At 58.6% G+C, this 18,656-nt stretch overlaps 1 protein-coding gene across 1 annotated transcript; it reads right to left on the bottom strand.

Moving 5' to 3' along the window:
* Positions 1–1,294: 1,294 nt before the first annotated feature.
* SELENON (selenoprotein N) lies at positions 1,295–18,332 on the bottom strand. Its single transcript, XM_061148248.1, has 12 exons — positions 18,135–18,332; positions 17,332–17,449; positions 13,374–13,507; positions 10,473–10,685; positions 10,175–10,299; positions 9,460–9,597; positions 7,740–7,821; positions 6,963–7,151; positions 6,487–6,592; positions 5,311–5,423; positions 5,120–5,221; positions 1,295–3,727 (listed from the first exon to the last, which is right to left on the bottom strand). The coding sequence occupies exons 1-12, from the start codon at positions 18,315–18,317 to the stop codon at positions 3,557–3,559; spliced, it is 1,674 nt and encodes a 557-aa protein (XP_061004231.1). The 5' UTR covers positions 18,318–18,332; the 3' UTR covers positions 1,295–3,556.
* Between the last annotated feature and the right edge of the window lie 324 nt (positions 18,333–18,656).

Raw genomic sequence — 18,656 nt, 5'->3', positions numbered from 1 at the left:
GTTGCTTTAATCATCGCTCTCCCATCCTGGGCAACGGCAGATCTTGTGAATCCACTCTAGTTGCCTTTCTTTGGATGTGGTAGTGCAGTCTTTGTTTTTCCCGAAGATCCCTTTTACCTAGCACATGACTCTATCCCCCAGCAGCTGTGCTGGCTTCTCACAGCTGCCCCATTCTCAGAATGGAAGCCCTAACCAAATAAGTTACTCTACCTCTAAGAGCCTAGGAGTGACTGATACAAGAGGCCAGTTCAATCTGGCGGTATGGTTTATGCTCTAGAGCCTTGCTCCAGCGATCTGATCAAGGTTTGGCTTTCAGATTCTATTCCTGCACAAGGGTCTTTCTTTCCCCTTTCTTCTTCAATCCTTCTTTTACACGTTTTTCCTTAAGTTCACACCCTCAAAAAGAAAAAAATTACCTAATGCTTATCTCCGGAGAAGGCAATGGCACCCCACGCCAGTACTCTTGCCTGGAAAATCCCATGGATGGAGGAGCCTGGTAGGCTGCGGTCCATGGGGTCGCTAAGAGTTGGACACGACTGAGCGACTTCACTTTCACTTTTCACTTTCATGCATTGGAGAAGGAAATGGCAACCCACTCGTGTTCTTGCCTGGAGAATCCCAGGGACGGAGGAGCCTGGTGGGCTGACATCTATGGGGTCGCACAGAGTCGGACACGACTGAAGTGACTTAGCAGCAGCAATGCTTATCTCAGGCTTCTAAGATGATGGATTTAACTTCAGAATCTTTCTCAACACCAAACACCAGATTCTAAAAACAGTAAGTTCTCTAGGTCTATCGCAAATTTATTTTAAGCAAGTTACTCGAGACTTCTGGTGACAAATAAACTAGTCCCCAAAGGTATTCCAGTCATGCTCCCTTGCCCATCTGCCAACTCCAGCAAAAGTTGTTGTTCAGTCACTAATTTGGCTCTTTGCAACCCCATGGACTACAGCACACCAGCCTCCTGTCTTTCTAGTGATTCATGTCCATTGAGTCAGTGATGCTATCTCATCCTCTGCCGCCCCCTTCTCTTTTTGCCTTCAATCTTTCCCAGCATCAGGGTCTTTTCCAATGAGTCCATTCTTTGCATCAGGTGGCCAAAGTATTGAAGCTTCACCTTCACTATCAGTCCTTCCAATGAATATTCAGGGTTGGTTTCCTTTAGGATTGAGTGGGTTGATCTTGCAGTCCAAGGGCCTCTCAATTCAAAAGTATCAGTTCTCCAGCAGAGGAGTGAGATGGAGAAGAGAAGAGAACAACATCCCACTCAAAGGAAAGGCACTTAGAACCACCCTAATCTCTTCACTTTTATTATAGGACGCACTGGGGACAGAGGAGGGAAGTGGAGGAGGGTGGCAAGAGGGCAGCTGGGGGCCTCCCCCACCATGCGCCTTTGAGCACAGCAGGGGGTCAGGCAGAGGCATCAGGACAGGATGCAGGAAGTGCAAGCGTCCCCTTCCCTGGGACAAGGATCCCTCATCATGGCGCTGGCCTTCTTAGCCCAGCATGAGGGGGGAGAGCCTGCTGGGTGGGAGGGCTGAATGTCTGCTGACACCAGGTGGCTAGTGGGACGGGCTACTGCCACCCATGCCTGGAAGCGCTGAGACATGTTTAAGTGCCCTCCCTCCCGGTAAGCGGCGTGAAAGCACTGGCCCCCAGGAGCGACACAAAGAACCCGGCCACGCCTGCTGGCTCATGCCCCATCTGCTCTAGAGAAGACAGGGAGACCCGACGTTTCGGGTTGAAAGGCTTTCTTTTTCAACTCGGTGAAAACAGGCAGGGGAGAGAGGTGGGAGGGACAAGACAAAACACTCCCAACATCAAGACACAGGCTAAATGTCAACTCTACCACTGAGTCACCTTGGGCAAGTCACTTCGCTTTCCTGAGACTCGGCTCCTTCATCTACAAAATGGGAATGATGACTATCCACCTTGTGTCCTTGTTGTGAGGAGTAAATGAGAAAATACATGTCATCTTAACAGAGTGTCTTAGATAGAAAGCTCTCAGTAACTAGCTGTTATCGTGATGCGTGATACAACATCGAGAACAAGACCGTGAGGAAGGCTCAGTGTGGAAACGCTAGTGGCGGGCAGGGGAACTCAGCAGGTGGGAGGCCGGGGAGTGCATCTGAGGAGATGTTTGCCTTCCTTCCCCTTTCAGGCTGAAGAGGGAGCCCCCTCCAACCCCAGTGGGGCGGGGGCGGGGCATATGTAGGGGTGGGGAGGGGCCTTCGTGAAAGCCCCAGGGCTCCTCAAGGGCCTGAGTGGAGGATAAGGATACAGTTGGGGGTATACGGACCCCCTGGGGGCTATTTTTAAAAAGTTGGTCGAGAAGAAGGAAGAGAAGGGGATGTTTCTTCCCACAGCAGCAACTGCAAAGACATCAAGCTGGATCCACCTAAGCTTTCAGATCCAGCCATCATGGGGCAGCTGCTGGGGGGACACCATCACCCCCTTCTTTCTCCTCAGGGCACGGGCTATCAAAAATACATATAAACTGTGAGAAAGTTCACATAAAAATGCTTTCTGCATGTATAAAAAAAAGAAAAAAAAAAGACTGGCCGTGGTCAGTGGCTCGGGATGTGGACTCAGAGCTGCCAAGGGGAGTTAGTGGCCGCCCAGCAGGAGACAACCTGGTCTGGGCTGCCTGACAGCTGGGACAGTGCCTGTTCTGGGGGAGGCTGCGTTCTTTGGGCGACGTTTCTGCGGAGCTGAGGTCTGGGGTGGGGGTGTTGTGGAGACACTGGCTCCGTGCGTCTCGCTGTGACCCATGCTGGGGTAGGCTGGAGGGGAAGCTGAGGCCCTTGGCCTCAGTGGGCTCCTTGTCAAGGGCAGAAGCTTCCTTCACAGAAAACCTCCCAGAGAGCAGGCCTCCAGGGAGTCCTGAAATAGGTTCTGGGGTCCTTTCGTCAGATTGGATTGAGTGTTCTGGAGAGCAGCAGGGGTACAGTATGATTTCCCCTTCTGAAGGAGGGTTCTGCCCAGAGCTTCTGGAAGGCTGACGTCACCTGGGGGTGGGGGTGGGGGGACACCAGGAGCAGGAGGGCAGCCAGGCAGGCCTCTGGCCTGGAAGAAGGCTCCAGACAAACAGCAGTGCTTCCGTGGCAGCCTCCCCTGACCCCAGGCCAAGGCTTCTTGATGTCTCTTTTGGAAAGGGTGAAGGTAGGGGAGGGGGTGGCCCTGTCTTTTTAGCACCCATTTTTCCCTACTGTTCGCCCTGCAAGGGCCAGGACTACATGCCTGAGTGGCAGAGGTCCAGGGAGATGACCCCAGGCCATCTCTTTCGGGGTCCCAAGCAGCTTCCAGAGCCAGGAATGTAGTTAAAGACTGGTGGTGGCAGCCAGCACTCAAGGTCGGCCTAGGACCCCCTGTCCACCCACCTCCGAGGCAAAGCTCAGATGGCCGCCATTAGCTGACCCCAGTCCCCACGGGCAGCCTGAGAGGTGGAGCGGGAGGGCTTGGTGCGTGACACATGGGAAGGCTGCTCTGGAGCTCCCGGGAGGAGAGGCCTGTCCAGCTCCCTGTCCAGCTGGTGTCTCACCGGCCGGCAGGCTCACTAGGGCTGGAGGAGGGGCAGGCCGCGCCGGAGGCCCTCCTTCAGGAACTGCATGTAGGTGGCCGTGGACGGGTCTTCAAAGGTGGACGAGAAGCTGAAGACGTGGTTCTCAATGTCCTCGGGCTTCATGGAGGTGATGTCCAAGAAGTAGTTGGCATTGATGTGGTGGACCTGGGAGAAGAGCTGGGTGAGCAGAGTGGGGGTGGGGGGACTGGTGCCCCCTTTGGCCTCGACATTCCTCGTCTGGGCAGATGACGGACAGGCCGGGCAGCCGTGAGTGCTGCCGGAACCCGTTCCCCCTCCTCCTCTACTCACAGGGCTCTCTTCCTTCAGGGCTCCACACCTCGCCTACCAGGCGAAACCTAAGGCCTTTCAATATCACCTTTCCTCACCAACCCCCACCCCGTGCCCTTTGACCCTCTTGTCTCTGATCCCATAACCCCTGAAATCCATACTCACTTCTGTCAAAATACCTGCATGCCCAGGCCTGCGTCCCCATCAGCCTCCCACTCCAGCTTGTGAGCACCTTAAGGGCAGGTGCCCGGTAAACGAACGGGAGAGTGCAGGCAGAGTCCTGTCTGCCTAGCTCCGCCACCCGGGGCCCTGCTGGGCTGGGTCCACCAAGGGGGTCGTCCGTGAAGCGGTGTGAGCTGGCTGGTACCCCAAGGCCTTCCCTTCCCTGAGCCTGAGACAGAAGCTTCCCTGATGGCTCAGCTGGTAAAGAATCTGCCTACAATGCAGAAGACCCCCGTCTGATCCCTGGGTTGGGAAGATCCCCTGGAGAAGGGAGTGGAAAGCCACTCCTTGCCTGGAGGATCCCATGGACAGAGGAGACTGGTGGGCTACTGTCCTTGGGGTCGCAGAGTTGGACACGACTGAGGGACTGATGCTCGGGGCCAACCCAGCTCTCGCCCCTGCGCTGCTCCCCACCTGCCAACCTCCCACCCTGCCCACTCCCCAGGTCTGAAAGGAGAAGGAGTAGCTTTGCTCAGAAGAGCAAGCGATGCTGAGGCTCACAGGTGAGCGCCTGTTTTCAGAGCCAGCTATGCTTCCTTGTGCAGCTTCTGCCACGTCTCTGAACCTCTCTGAGCCTCAGCTTGTTAAAAATCAGCATTTGTGATCACCAATCTTGCAAAGCTTCAGTGAAATCCCACTCGAGGATGTGAGTGAGTGCTGACAGGGGCCCTTAGGGACAGCGGGGGTCCTGCCTCGGCCTGGGGTGGCATCAGGTCCTTTCTGCTGTCACAAGGCCTGCCGCCTGCCACCCCCCATCCCTTCCACCCCAGGGCTGGCTGCAATGGTCTGAGGTGAGACTTCCCTTCTGGGTCCACTCTGCTGTTAGTCTGAGCCTGCCGCCGCCCACTGTGCCCCAGAGTGCTGCTGAGGTCCCCATTCTGAGGGAAGGTCCCGACACCTGCACAGGCAGGCCGAGGGGACATCAGGGGATAACTGAGGCTCCGACAGGGGGTGGCAGAGCCAGACTGGGATGATGAGGTCTGTAAGTCACGGCCCTGGCTCGCTGCTTCCTCTGCCTGCGGCTGAGGCCGGGTGGCGGGGACCTACCACGGTGCCATTGGGCAGGCAGATCATCATCTCCACGGGGAAGCTGTACTTCTCCAGGTGCAGGCCCGCCAGCTGCTGGTGGGATGGGTTCTCCTGGTTGTTCTGCGGGGACAGTTGGGCACGCTCCTGCCGCCTGGGCTCCACTGTCCCAGGGGCTCCCGTGGGGCTCTTCCCACCCACCTGCCGCTCACCTGCAGATCCTCCAGCTCCTTCACCAGGGACCAGGTGCTGATGAAGCTCTCGTTGAGGAGGGCGAGGATGGGCGAACTTTCCAGGACGGTCTCCCGGAGAGTCCGCCCCGAACCTGTTCAGGGAGAAGCAAGGTCAGGCACCCCACATGTCTCACTGGGTTTTCAATCAGCAGGAAACCTCAAGGACTACAGAATACTCTGTGCACCCAGGTGAAATAACAGCGATTCAAACAGGGCCACAGAAGAGGTACTGAATATCTGGTAGCTATAATTAACATCAGCAACATACTGGGATCCTGGGCTGAGACGTGTTGGGCCCCACCGGGCCCAGGGGCTTGCAGACACCGACAGCTTCTTAAATCCACTAAACGCTGCCCCAGGGCCTTTGCACAGACTATCTTTCTATTTATCTAAAACACTTCCTCCTGTCACCTGACAAACTCTTAATTAACCTTCAGTCTCAGCTTGTGTCACTCTTTCAAATAAGCCTTCCCTGACCCCCCAGTTACACACTCTTGTGCCACTCTGGACCTTGCCTTGTGTAAACCTGCCACACTTGTAGTGTCTGCCTTCTGCTTACACTATATGCTCCCTGAGTCCAGGGACCACTTCTGACTTCCTCAGTGCAGGACACCCAGCATCTAGCCTACAGCTAGGCACAGGAGGTATCCAGGATGTTTCTCGACTGGCTGGACGAGGGCAGGGGCACTGCTTGCTCCTCTTTGTACCCCCCGTCAGGCACCCAGAGAACTTTGCACTGGGGGTTTTTGGTGTATTTTCTGATTAAGTGAAAAGTGTCCAGGCTTTGGCACTATTTTTCTCTCACTTGTGTGCGACACTTCCCAGAGCAAGGGCACTTTCACATCTGTTTTCACAACGGCGGGAGATAAGTATGTTATCCTCTTATCACTGAGAAACCTGAGGTTTAGGAAGGAAAATCACTCGGCCAAAGCCTCCTGGCTGAAGACAGCAGAGCTGGGCTCCTTCTCCTGAGTCCAGCAGCTTCCTCGGAGCTCAGCACAGCACCCGAGGGCCCTCACCCCACCTCCCCGCCCCACGCTGTCCTCAAGCAACCTCATGCTCTGATAGCAGAGTCCTATGGTCTCAGAGCCTCCTGCACCCACAAGGAATGACGCCTCCCCCGACTCTCCCTTCGGACTGGTGGGGTCTCCTCACCTCAGCAGGACTGGTCGTCCAGGGCCCCCCACAGCAGGATTGAGTGCACCAGCTTGTTCTTGGCCTTGGCTTGGTGAAAGGCCTCGGTGAACGGCAGGTAGGTGACCTGGGGCCAAGTCGGGACAGAGAGAAGCTATTGTGTGCGGCCAGGGTCGCACTGCAGGGGCTGAGTGTGTGATGTGCATGTAGGTGTGTGTGTTTGTAGTGGACATAGGTGTGTGTGTATGTATGCACACATATAGATATGTGTGTACATATGCATGTATGTTTGTTGCGTGTGTGTGATGCTGAGCCAGGGGATGGCTCCTCCAAGTTCTGAAGGACAAAGGGGAGGCTCCCCAGCCCAGGTGGAGCCCCAAAGGGAGGCAGCCTCAGCCCCAAGCCCTGCATGGTGCCCAGTGCCCACCTGCCACTCCTCAGCTCTCATCCCAGCCCCAGGGGGCCCGCTCCTGCCTGTGCCCGCTGCCCCGCCTCACCTTCTTGAAGGGGTACATGGCCACCTCCAGGCGCCGGGCTGCCTCCTCCCAGCTCAGCTCCTGCTGCCACTGGATCTCCTCAAACACAAACTGGAGGGGCTCCCCTGAGGGCAGGCGGCTGTCGATCAGGTTGCCATCCTCGTCCAGGATCACGGAGGGCACCGAGGGGCCCAGCGCCTCCAGCTCCATCTGGGCCAGGGGTCAGTGAGGGATGTCTCAGTGAGGGGCAAGAGTCCGCCAGGGGCCCCGAGAGACCCTCAGAGATACGCCACTCATCGCAGAGGTGGGGAGTCAGGCCCAGGGCAGGGCAGGGCCCGGTCAAGGCTGTGCAGTGAGTCCGGGACAGAGCCCACTGTCCAGCCAGGGGTCCACCGCGGGAAGCTGGCGGAGGGCCCACGGCAGATGCTGGACTCTGCGTGCAGGAATGCGTGTCTTCCCAGGATCCCGCTTTGCCTGCCGGGAGCTCTGTCATTCCCTAGCCAGCTGGGTCTCCCTGCAGCCAGGCAGAGAGACCCTGCCAAGCCCCACCTTCCGACCAGGGGCTTCCCAGGTGGCTCAGTGGTAAAGAACCCGCCTGCCAATGCAGGAGATGTAGGAGACCCAGGTTCGATTCCTGGGTCTAGCAGATCTCCTGGAAGAGGAAATGGCAACCCACTCCAGTATTCGTGCCTGGGAAATCCCATGGAGAGAGGAGCCCAGTGGGCTATAGTCCATGGGGTCGCAAAGATTCGGACACGACTAGGACTAACCACGTAAGAGGACCGCCTGTGCGCCCACCTGGGGTATGTAGCCGATGTCCACCTCCATGTTGCTGCCCTCGCTGGCCCCGTACAGCCACTCCATGTCCACATTCAGAGACCTGGGGACGGGGGAGAGGGCGCCCAGGGCACACCACCATCATCAAAGCCCGTCAGACATCAGACTGAAAGCCTGACACTGGCCCCATTTTATAGACGAGGACGCTGAGACTCAGCAGGGTGAACCCAAGGTCTCAGAGCCACTGGGATGTTGACGGCAGAGCCTGGGACCTTGTCTCTCCCCAGGCTGCCTCTTCTAAAGGCACTAGGACCACACCACCCTCCACCGACCCAGGCCTTTACAGTTTACAAAGGGCTTCCACATCCATGGCTCACGCACTGCCCGTGACCCATGACTCTTAGAGGCAGCGGCCGTCAGTGCCTCCCCCAGCACCTCGAGGGGGGCAGGAGTAAAAAGCCGGTACTGTCTTCTCGCTGCAGGCCTCCTCCACTGTCTCCAGTGGGAAGTCTGGCCTGATCATGTGCAACCTGCAGATCCACCACATGAGGGCGCCCCAGGACAGGCTACCAGCCACCTTGGGCGGGTGAAGCAGGCAGGGTGAGCTCAGAGCAAGCGATAGGCCTGGGATGGCAGGGCCATCCCTGGAGTGGTTGCCCTCTGCTCCTTCTGTTTCATCCAGTCCAGGCCCCCACCTCCACCCCTGGGCTGGGGGGCAGACGTGCCCTGGGCTGAGCCCCCGCAGCATAGGGATGTGCTTGCTGAGCAAGGGAGAGGAGGAGGGCTTGTCCTTCCTCATCCTTTCCCCACGGAGCTGGAGCCCCGGGGCCCCTCGTTGCCCTCGGTAACCCTGAACGAGGATGGCAGGTCGCTCCTGGTCCTGGGTTCTCTTCCCAGGCTGTCCTGGCAACCCTCTCACTCCTGCCTAGGACCCAGCCACCCATCTAGCAGATGAGGAAACTGAGGCCTGGAGGGAGCCAGGGCCCTGCCCACAGCCACTGGTGCCACAGCTGAGACTTAGCTCTGGGCCACTCGGGTCCCAGCCTGGGTACCGTCCTGGTAAAGAGTCATTCAGGCCCCCCGGAGCGGCCGCTTGCTATCTGGGACAAAGCTGGAAAGGCTCTCTGCGTCTCCTGTTCCCGATAAGAGGCTGACCCTGAGCAGGCAGGCAGGCAGGCAGGTGGCTGGCATCGAGCCCTTCCAGAAGCCTCCCCCAGTCCCCACCCAGGGTCTTGGGTTAGCAACTGCAGGCATGGAGGGTCTGCCCCTTAGGTCTCTGCATGTGCTGTTCCCTCTGCCCAGCTAAACTCTCCTCAGCCCCCAGGTCACTGCGCACATGTCCCTTCCTTTGGGAAGGCTTCCTGCCCCCCCACCAGTCAGGTCCCTGCCCACCCGCCAGCCTTTCCCTAGGGTGCCAGGACAAGGCGTGCTCACGGGTCTGTCAGCAGGTTGAGCAGGGGGGCGCTCCAGCTTCAGGGAGGAGCTGCGGGCTGCTGCCTTGGGTCCCAGCGCAGATCTGGCTGGTCACTCCATCCTCCCATAAGTGTGTCCCAGGCGCTGCCTGGGATGACGGAATGACCACCTCCCTGCCCACAGACCACCTCATACTGCCTCCTCTGAGGTCAGCGCCAGGTGCCTCCCAAGAGAAGGGGCTCTGGGGAGAGACTGAGGGGGGCTGAGCTCCGGGAGCTGGTGGGGGGCACACGGGAGCAGGACGCTGGGGTGGGACGGAGGCTCTCACCTGTGGTTGGGCACGAAGAGCCGGAAGTCGCGGACGTGGGTGGCGTCTTTGGAGAGGATGACGTGGCCAGTGAACTGGCCGGGGGAGAACCAGAAGGGGAAGTCGGGGGGCTCGCTGAGCTGGAACTCGGCGTGGATGCTGGAGGGAAAGGGCCCAGCTGGGAGGGGGTCCCCTGGCCAAGCAGAGCTTGCCTGCCCGCCCCCTTCTGCCCCAGAGCCTGGAACCCACGCAGGGCCGGCCAGACTCTGGGTGGGGCAGAGGGCTGGGCAGGGGGCAGAGGAGTGTGTGGGGCAGGGAGAAGGGAGGCCCTCAAGGCGCTGCCTTACCCTTCAGGGCCCGGTTTCCATGCTGCCTTCCCTGGAAGCCTAGCTGACCCTCCTCTGAGCTCTCACAGCCTCTCCAGGGGCTGAGTGACCTGGTGTCACAGCTCTTATGCACCCCCTTCCACGTGGATGACAGTCACGGCCATCAGCCCCGTGCTAAAGCACACTCAGCACCTTTTTCCTTCCTCCTGGAGGAAGTCACCCCCTCCCTGGTGCGCAAGGAGGAACGTGAGGCTCAGAGAGCAAAGCTGCTTGGCCAGGCCCGCAGGGCGGTAAGTGGTGGTGATGGTGGTGTGGGCGTCAGGCCCTGGCTCCCGCGGCTGTACCCTTCTGTGCTGCCCTGGAATCCCAGGCCCAGGGAAAGCAGGGACGGGGCTGCCAGGACCCCTCACCGGAACATCACGGTGTAATAGAAGTCGCTGATGGCGGTCAGGCAGGCCACGGCCCCCTGAGGGGCAAAGCGGGTCTTCACGAAGGGCCGCGGGTGGAACATGCTCAGGAGCCGGTGGATGATGACCTGCCGGGGGGCAGTGGGACCCGGGGTTGGCTTGCAGGGTCCGGCTCCCCTGGGTGGGTGTCGGCCCTGGACCGGGGTGGGGCCAGACGGAGGCAGGAGCGCAGGGGGGTTAGGCCGGTGGCCTTGGGGTCCAGGTGCAGGGCTGGGGCATGGGGCCCCGGGGCTGCCCTCACCTCCTTGCCCTTGGGCGGCGGTGGGTAGAAGCGGTTGTTGGACAGGTAGCCGGTGAAGACACTCAGCTCACTGGGGATGATCCACCAGGGCTCGCCCAGCTCCATGTGGCCCCGGGGTGGGAGGAAGGGCTGGAAGTGGCGGGCGGCAAACACGGCACTCGGCGAGGCTGCCGTTGTCCAGTTGCGGAGGCCAGACAGGGCCAGGCGGGAGACCTGGGGCAGGGGGACCGTCAGCACTCCGGGGCACTGAGAACCTCCCAGGCTGCCTGGAGGTCTCCTCGAGCCCTGAGCCAACCCACAAAACTGGGAAACAGAGGCCCTGGGAGGCGCCTGCTCTGGTCAGGACGGGGTGAGCGTGGCTGGTACCGTCCTGCCAGAGCTGAGGCTCACTTCGCCTCCCCAGCTCCCAGCCTGAGAAGCGGTGCCCCTGTGGCCCCTCAGGTCCAGCCCAAGCCAGACACCTCTTGTGAGCACACGGGAATCGAGGCAGCAGGAGGGGTCGCCTAGGACTGGAACCACCCCTTCCCGCTCTCAAAGTCCAGGTCCCACTTCTTTCTTATGCATAAGCTAGCAGACCAACCCCGGGTGCCCCCACCCCACCCTGGGCTTCCTCAGCCCCTCCACCTGCCCTGCTTTCTGCTCTCTAAGCTCCCCCTCCAAGTCTCCTCCCTGCAGACAACGTCCTGGGTGAGAAGAATTCAGGAGTCTGTGGAGGGAGCAGCAGCCACCTTTGGGTGAAATCTCTAGGGTCAAGGGCAGGATGAGACCACAGAGGAGCGAGAGGAAGGGCACCCCTGCTTCAGGCGTAGCCTGGGCCATGCTGGCTGGGCACCTTGGGCAGGAGGAGGCGGGTCAGACTCTGTGCAGGCCTAGAGCAGGAGGCGGCCCTGGACCACGCGGGTCCCCTGGTCAGAGCCCCACCTTCAGTGGCTCTTCCCTGCCCTTACCGGTCACCAGCAGCAGCCGCCATGACAGTGGGTGCCTGGCCCCACGCAGGGGTCCTCAGCCGCCAGGGAGCTGTCCCACCTTTGACAGTAGCCGGTCCCCTCCTCCACCTCCCTGGTGAGGGGCCCTGGGCTCAGTGAGACTTGGAGAGGGGGGACTTGAGGAGCAGAAAACAGGGCAGGCAGAGGGGGTGAGGAAGCCCAGGGTGGGGCAGGGGCACCCAGAGTTGGTCTGCAGGCTTATGCACGAGCTGAGGCGGGCGGAGGGGAGTTCTCAAAGCAGCTCACAGGCAGATTCTCAAAGCAGGGCTGGCCGAGCGGGGCCAGGCGGAGCCTGTCTGCCTGCTGGTCCTGCTCACAGGCTGCGGCGCTCTTGGGGAGAGGCTCACAAGGGGGGCCTGAGCTAGGGAGGCTGGGCTGGGGTGCTCTTCCAGACCCCACCTCCCCTGTCAGCGCAGGTGGGCCCCTGCACCTGTTCTCTCCGCTCGGTGGGAGGGACTCACGCTCAGACACGACTCTAGCCCATCACTGGCGAACCTCCTCCACCCAGACCTTACTGGACTCTCCCCCTGGACGTCCTCAAGGACCTCAACTCCAGCAGTCCAAACTGACCCCATACCTTCCCTACCAGACCCGCGCCCCTCCTCCAGCCCCCATCAAGCGATGGGTCCCCCATGCACCTGGCCACCAGCAAGAAACCTTAGATACCCCAACCACCCCTCTCCACCCCCTTCCTTTAGTAGCCAGGCCCTGCCTTTCTTCCCTCCCCCGCATCCCCCAGGCTGTCCTTCTTTTCCATTACCAAGGCCTCCCCTTCCCCCTTCCTGTCTTCCCATCCCTCCTGGGAACTGGCCTTCTTCCCTCCCATTTCTCCCCAGCTGCCGGCCTGGAAAGCCTAGATCTGATGAGGGATGTCTCCTATTTCAAAATACACTATGGTATTTGGCTGCTGCAGGATGAAGGCCAAAGTCAGGCAGCTGAGCCCCTGGGCCATCAGGCAACTTCTCTTTTGGTCCCACTGATGGAGATGCCCCTGTACGTGTCCCCTGTGCCCGGGGTCCAGTCACCCCCTCTTTCTGCCCCTGGGGTCCTGCCAGGCATCTCCTGCCTTCAGGCCTTTGTTGGTGCTGAAGTAATGGTTCAGCTGAGACACAAAGGCTGAGTAGGTGTGGGCGAGGCAAAGAGAAAAGGTGTTCTTGGCTGAGGGACCAGCATGTGAGCTGGCTCACAGGTGGAGGAAAGTCTGGACATCTGGAGTCATGGACAGCTGAGAGGAGAGGGCAGGGGAGTGAGCAGGAAAGGCAGCAGCCCTGGGGATGCCAGATCCTGGGAGGGCTTGAGACCTGTCCACAGGGCCTTGGGTCTGGGTGGGGCTGGTTAGGATGGCACTTGTCAGGGTCATTCCCCACCCCAGAGCCCCTGCCAGGGACCAAACTTCAGGTCCAGTTCGCTGGAGCTCAAGAGAGCACCTGTCAGATGCCAGGTGCTGTGCTAGGAGCCTTGGGATGCACAGATGTGCATCACAGGCCTTGCCCTGAGGAAATCGCAGCTTTGGAGTGGAAGACTGACCTGTAGAAAGTAATGATTATAAGCAAGGTGGCTGCATCAGCATGGTCTCTAGCATACCAGCTGTTTCCTCCAGCCGGATCCTCCCTCCCCTGTTGACACCGGCCTGAGCCCTCCCCTGCAGTTGCTGTCAATGTCATTCTCTCTAGGGAGCCCTCTGGGTCACAGGCTCATGCTTATCCCTCCTAGCTCCCCTACCAGACGGAGGGCCTGGGCAGAGGGGTCAGGGCCTGGCACACTGGGTGCACAGAGGGCGCTGGATAAGGGAAGGAAGGAAGGAAGGAGAGATGAGCACAGACAGGCCATTCTCAGGAGGCGAGGACACACAGACGGTCCCCCCGTCTCTGGTCCTGCCTCTGCGAAGCCCCCTCCCCCTCCCGCCCCAACTTACCCCTAGGAACCCATCTTTGCTCTTGGTCATGGACTCTGGGAGCAGGGGCTGGAATCGGGCTTCTATGGTGAGAGTCTCCTCGCTGGGGTCAGGGGGCAGCTCCTCCTCCTCATAGCTGGCCGTAGGAGTCGACCCTACGAGACACAGATCACTGGAGAGGGGTCCTGCCTCAGATGGCAGGGCCTTACGTCCTAGGGTGTCTGCATGGGCCAGTGATTAACGGAGCCAGGCTTGGGAGGAATGGGGGTGGGATGCTGTAACAATCACCAAAGTAACAATATAGATTACATTGTTTATCAAACATATACAAATAAATTGTATATGTATTGGGCTAGCTCAAAAGTTATTTGGGTTCTCCCATAACATCTTGCAGGAAAACCCGAACAAACTTTTGGGCTAACACAATATGATATACAAAGTGTATATATAATGTATACAACCTAGTATATCCCGCATATACAATTTCTCCTATATATATTCACGTTTTAGTTTCACAGTAGTCCTGTGAGGCAGTATTATCAATTCCATTTTACAAATGAGAAATTGGAGGCTCAGAGAGTTGAAGTCACTTCCCCAAGGACACACAGCTAGGCCATGAATGAATCAGGATTAAAACATGGGCCTCTTTTACCCTAAACCTACAATCAACCACAACTCTCTTCTGGGGACATTAAGATCTCCAAAGTTTCCTCAAAGACTCAGGAACCAGATGACCTGGGTTCAAGTAGCAGCCCCACCCCTCACCAGCTGCATGGTGGTTGGCCCAGGGGCCTGTTATGAGGATTAAAAGAGGTAATCCATGTGGTGTTAGCACCAGGCCTGGTACAGAGTAAACCGTAATAAACGTCAGCTGTATGACTATTGCCAATGGTTTCAGGGTTGGGGATCCACAGGGCCAGGGCCCAAACCTAATTCTGACCCTAACGGGTCCTTCTACCAGGCCGGGCTGGTCCCCTTCCCTGAGCCTATCTTGGGTGAGGTCAGCTCTATTTCCTGGACCATTTGGGGGGCAAATCCCTCAGCCCTTCCCGGACTCCTACACGAGAGATGGAGCCCATGCTACTATGAATGTCCAGTCATGGGGGGCTCATGGAGAAGCAAGGGCTGCTCAGGGAGGTCAGGGAACGTGGAATCAGGCAATCTTTGGTGTCACAGAAAGAGTGCTGGTCCTGAAGACAGGAGACCTGCTTCTCCCTGATTTCCTGGGTGGCCCGTTTCCCCATCGGTATAAGAAGGGGCAGGACTGACAGTAGCTGAATTTGATTCCTTGGATCTCTTCCTGCTCAGAGACCTGCCAAGCCTGTAGTCTTTCAAGGGTGGAGGGAGTCAGGATGAAGGCTTAAGGGGGGGGGGGGTGACTAATAGCAGGGTGGGGCCCCACAACCCAGATAACTGGGATGAAGCATGGGTGGGTCTCGCCACGACTGCTCTCTCGGGGGCAGAGACCATTGCTTGGCATTTGTTGACGGACTGACAGACTGGATGGGTGCATTCAAAGGAGTGCTTACCCAGGAATCACTGGCATCACCAGGATGCCTTTTTAAATTGCCGACACCCAGAACCCCTGAGTCAGACCTACTCAGTCAGTCTTCAGGGGCTAGAACCTGGAGAAAATGTGCTTTTGATTAGCACCCCACCCCCCACCCCCAGTGGCTTCTGATGGAAACCCCTGTTCTAAAGCATCCCAGTTACTTCTGCATTTCTAAGTCAAGGCAACAAAACTTCAAAACAGCAATCTGGAAACCTCAGAGGAACTGAACAACAGGAATATGTAGGGTTACTGGTCGGCTTGCTTATCCAATCATTTTACTGTTATCACAGATAATTCTGAATAATAATGCCCTGCATTTGTGGCTCTTTGGTTTTTAAATAAAAAGTTGTATTTCCTGACTTAGAAGTAAACTTTGTTCACTGTAGACAATTTGTAAAAATGTTAAGTTACAAAGCAGAAAATTAGGCATACATAACTGTACCACCTAGAGAGGACTGTTTGCCTCTATTTCTTGCTTAGATTTGGTGTTTCTTTTTGGTTTTAATTTTTGTCCTCCCAACAACTTGGTTCAGTTTTGTACTCACAGGGGCTTAGGCGGTAATGGAGGGAGAGATTATTTTCCTCTGATGGAGAAAAAGATTTGTGTGAAAAAATTAAAAGCATCCCCAAGCCCAGCAAGCTTGGCCAGCATGTCATTATGAGGGAACTCTGGCTCTCTAGGTGCAGGAAAGGACAAGGAGGTGACTGTGTGGCTGCTCGGAGAAGTGCGTGCAAAACACGAAGTCAGAGCAACCCGCACGGGACTGACCTGTGTACTTGCCCGTCTGCTTTCAGGACAGAACCTGACCGCCTCTGGGGGCCCCTGACACGTCCGTTCCACCAAATTAGCATTTTTCATCTGACTCTTCTCCTCTGACAGCGACCGCAGGACACCAGGCTGGGACTAGGCTGACCTACCCAACCCAATCCTGAGACACAGAAAGCCCATCTCAGACCTCGGGTGCTTACTTGCTTGAGAGCAGCTGGCGTCTCTTTCTGTCTTTCCCATCTATTGACCTACTTACACCAGGCGATCTGGGTAACAAGTAGATGCCCAAGATCAGAAGTTCAAGAAACATCACAAGATATGGACACAGAGGTTAGGGTGGTGATGGAGCGGTGGGAGAGACATTTTATAATTCATGAGAATGCTTTAGCTCATCTTTACAACCGAAATCAAATTACATCCAGGCAAAAATGGGTGACAAAGTAGGACAGGAATCTGACAGTTCCCCAGGAAAGTTTAATATTTAGTAGTATAGCAATAGCTCCTGTCTATTGATTATCCAGGCTTCCCAGGTGGCACAGTGGTAAAGAATCTGCCTGCCAATGCAGGAGATGGAGACTCGAGTTCAATCCCCGGGCCAGAAAGATCCCTTGGAGTAGGAAATGGTAACCTACTCCAGTATGCTTGCCTGGAAAATTCCATGGACAGAGGAACCTGGCAGGCTACAGTCCACGGGGTCGCAAAGAGTTGGACACGACTAAGCACACATACCATGGCATTGACTATCTACTGCATACTGGGCACTTTGCAGACGTTTTCTCTAATCCTCAAATCAGCTGGTGCAGGACCTGAAGACAGAAGCTCCCTAATCCTGGCCCTGCACCTTTCCCTCCTGGGCAGGCTGGAGAGCCTTCCTGCTCCCCAGTCTCTCAAACTATACACGTGAGGATCAGGTCAGCATCCATTTCACAGGCTCTGCTACGAGGTAACTCAGAAGGGGCTTAAAGTGATGTCTGGTCCTGAGAAAGTGGTCAGAGAACGTTAGCTTGTAATATTCACCCGTGAGGAGAATAGGCTTGGGGCGGGGCAGGGTGGGGGGCGGTGTGTGTGTGTGTGTGTGTGTGTGTGTGTGTGTGTGTGGCGGGGCAGGGTGGGGGGCGGTATGTGTGTGTGTGTGTGTGTGTGGCGGGGCAGGGTGGGGGGCGGTGTGTGTGTGTGTGTGTGTGTGTGTGTGTGTGGCGGGGCAGGGTGGGGGGCGGTGTGTGTGTGTGTGTGTGTGTGTGTGTGTGTGTGTGTGGCGGGGCAGGGTGGGGGGCGGTGTGTGTGTGTGTGTACTCATGGTGAGGCACCTTGACCAAACCACCAGCTAGAAAGTATCTCTGAAGCCCAGGGCAGCTGAAGGTGCTTAAAGTGATGTCTGGTCCTGAGGAAGCGGTCAGAGAATGTTAACTTGTAATATTTACCTGTGAGGAGAACAGGCTCGGGTGTGTGCGTGTGTGTGTGTGTCTGTGTCTGTTTGTGTGTCTGTCTGTACTCATGGTGAGGCAGCTTGCCCAAACCACCGGCTAGAAAGTATCTCTGAAGCCCAGGGCAGCCTCCTCCTACTCCTTGCAGTCCTCCTGCTCAGAGCAGACACAGAGCAAGAACCAGAGGGCGGTGCCCCAGGTCCCTCCTCCCGGGTCCCCAGTTCCTCTGGGTACCTGTCAGCTTCTCAGCGATGGGCTTGAACTCCTCTGGACTGATGTACATGTCCCGGTCAGCATCCAGGGAGGAGAAGAGGAAGAGGCCTTCTGTCCCCAGGGTTTTCAGTGCTGAATCCTGCTTGGGAGGAGGCGCTGGGTTGAGCAACCGGATACCCAACTGGTGTCCCAAACCACTCCGGCCACCACCTTCCTGAATTCTTTCAGCCCATCCATCTCCCAAACATCTGTCCAAATGCCACTTCTGCAGCCCCAGAGCCCAGGATCTCCCCCGCCTCCCCGTTCCCATCCCTCTCGGTCCCTGCTACACTCCGAGCCTTCGTCCACTGTCCACTCTCCGAGTGCCCGCTTTGTATCCGGAGCCATCCAGAGTCACCCTTTTGGTCCACCCATCGTCCTCCCTGGTGTCCCCTCCCCACCGTCCCAGCACCCCCGGCCCCGCCCGCCCGGGTGCTCGGGTCCCAGCCTCGCTCAGTGCTTTGTCTGCGGTGAACTGTCCTAGTCACCCATCCGCCCGCTCCCCTAGGAGCCTGTCCCAGCCCCGGCCTCACTCGGGGCCAGTCTGCTCACCCCCGCATCAGTCCTTCCTAGCCTGCCCGATCTCTGGAGCCCCCTGTTTTCCTTCCTGGCCGCCCTCCCGGCCGTCCGGCCCCGTCCCCCTCCGGTCAGGCTGCCCTTCCACCCCCGCCCCGTCCCCCACCGGTCCCCGACCCCTCGGAGCCCAGCCCGTCGGCGAGCCCCGCCGCCCCGGGCCCACCCGAGCGTCCCCGGCCGGCCGCCGCGCCCTCGCCGCCGACTCGGACCTGCCTCGCGGCCGCCTGGGCCTCGCTGTAGCGGGCGAAGGCCCGGGCGGCGGCGGCGGCCGCGGCGGCGGCGAGCAGCGCCCCGAGCAGCGCCAGGGCGCGGGCGCGGCGCGGCGGGGGCGCGGGCGGCGCGGCGGGGCCGGGGCCCGCAGGTCCGCGCTCGCCCGGCCGGGTCCGGCCCATGGCGGCGGCTCCGGGCGGGGTGGCCGCGGACGCGGAGCCGCGGCGGCGCGGGCACGGGCGGGGCCGGGGCCGGGCCTGGGCGCCGGGGCGGGGCGGACGGGGGCGCGGGGTCCGGCGCACGGCGGCGCTGTTGGCTCGCGAGTCAGGGAGGGAGGCGTGCGGGGCTCCTGCTCCACACACACACCCCTGCCATCCAGCGGTGTCTCCTTCCTTCTCTTTCCTCTCCCCGAACGAAACCGGGCCTCCGCGCCGCCTAGCCCGGGGGCACTTCCAGGCCGAGCACTGGGAGAAGGAGATGCGAGGGAGGCCACAGGCGGGCCGGCACCCACTCTCCCCGCA

This window comes from Dama dama, chromosome 8, assembly GCF_033118175.1.
Source record: "Dama dama isolate Ldn47 chromosome 8, ASM3311817v1, whole genome shotgun sequence".
NCBI classification, from domain to species: Eukaryota; Metazoa; Chordata; class Mammalia; order Artiodactyla; family Cervidae; genus Dama; species Dama dama.
The sequence above is the reverse complement of the archived record's forward strand: the minus strand, read 5'-3'. Positions and strand labels throughout refer to the sequence as shown.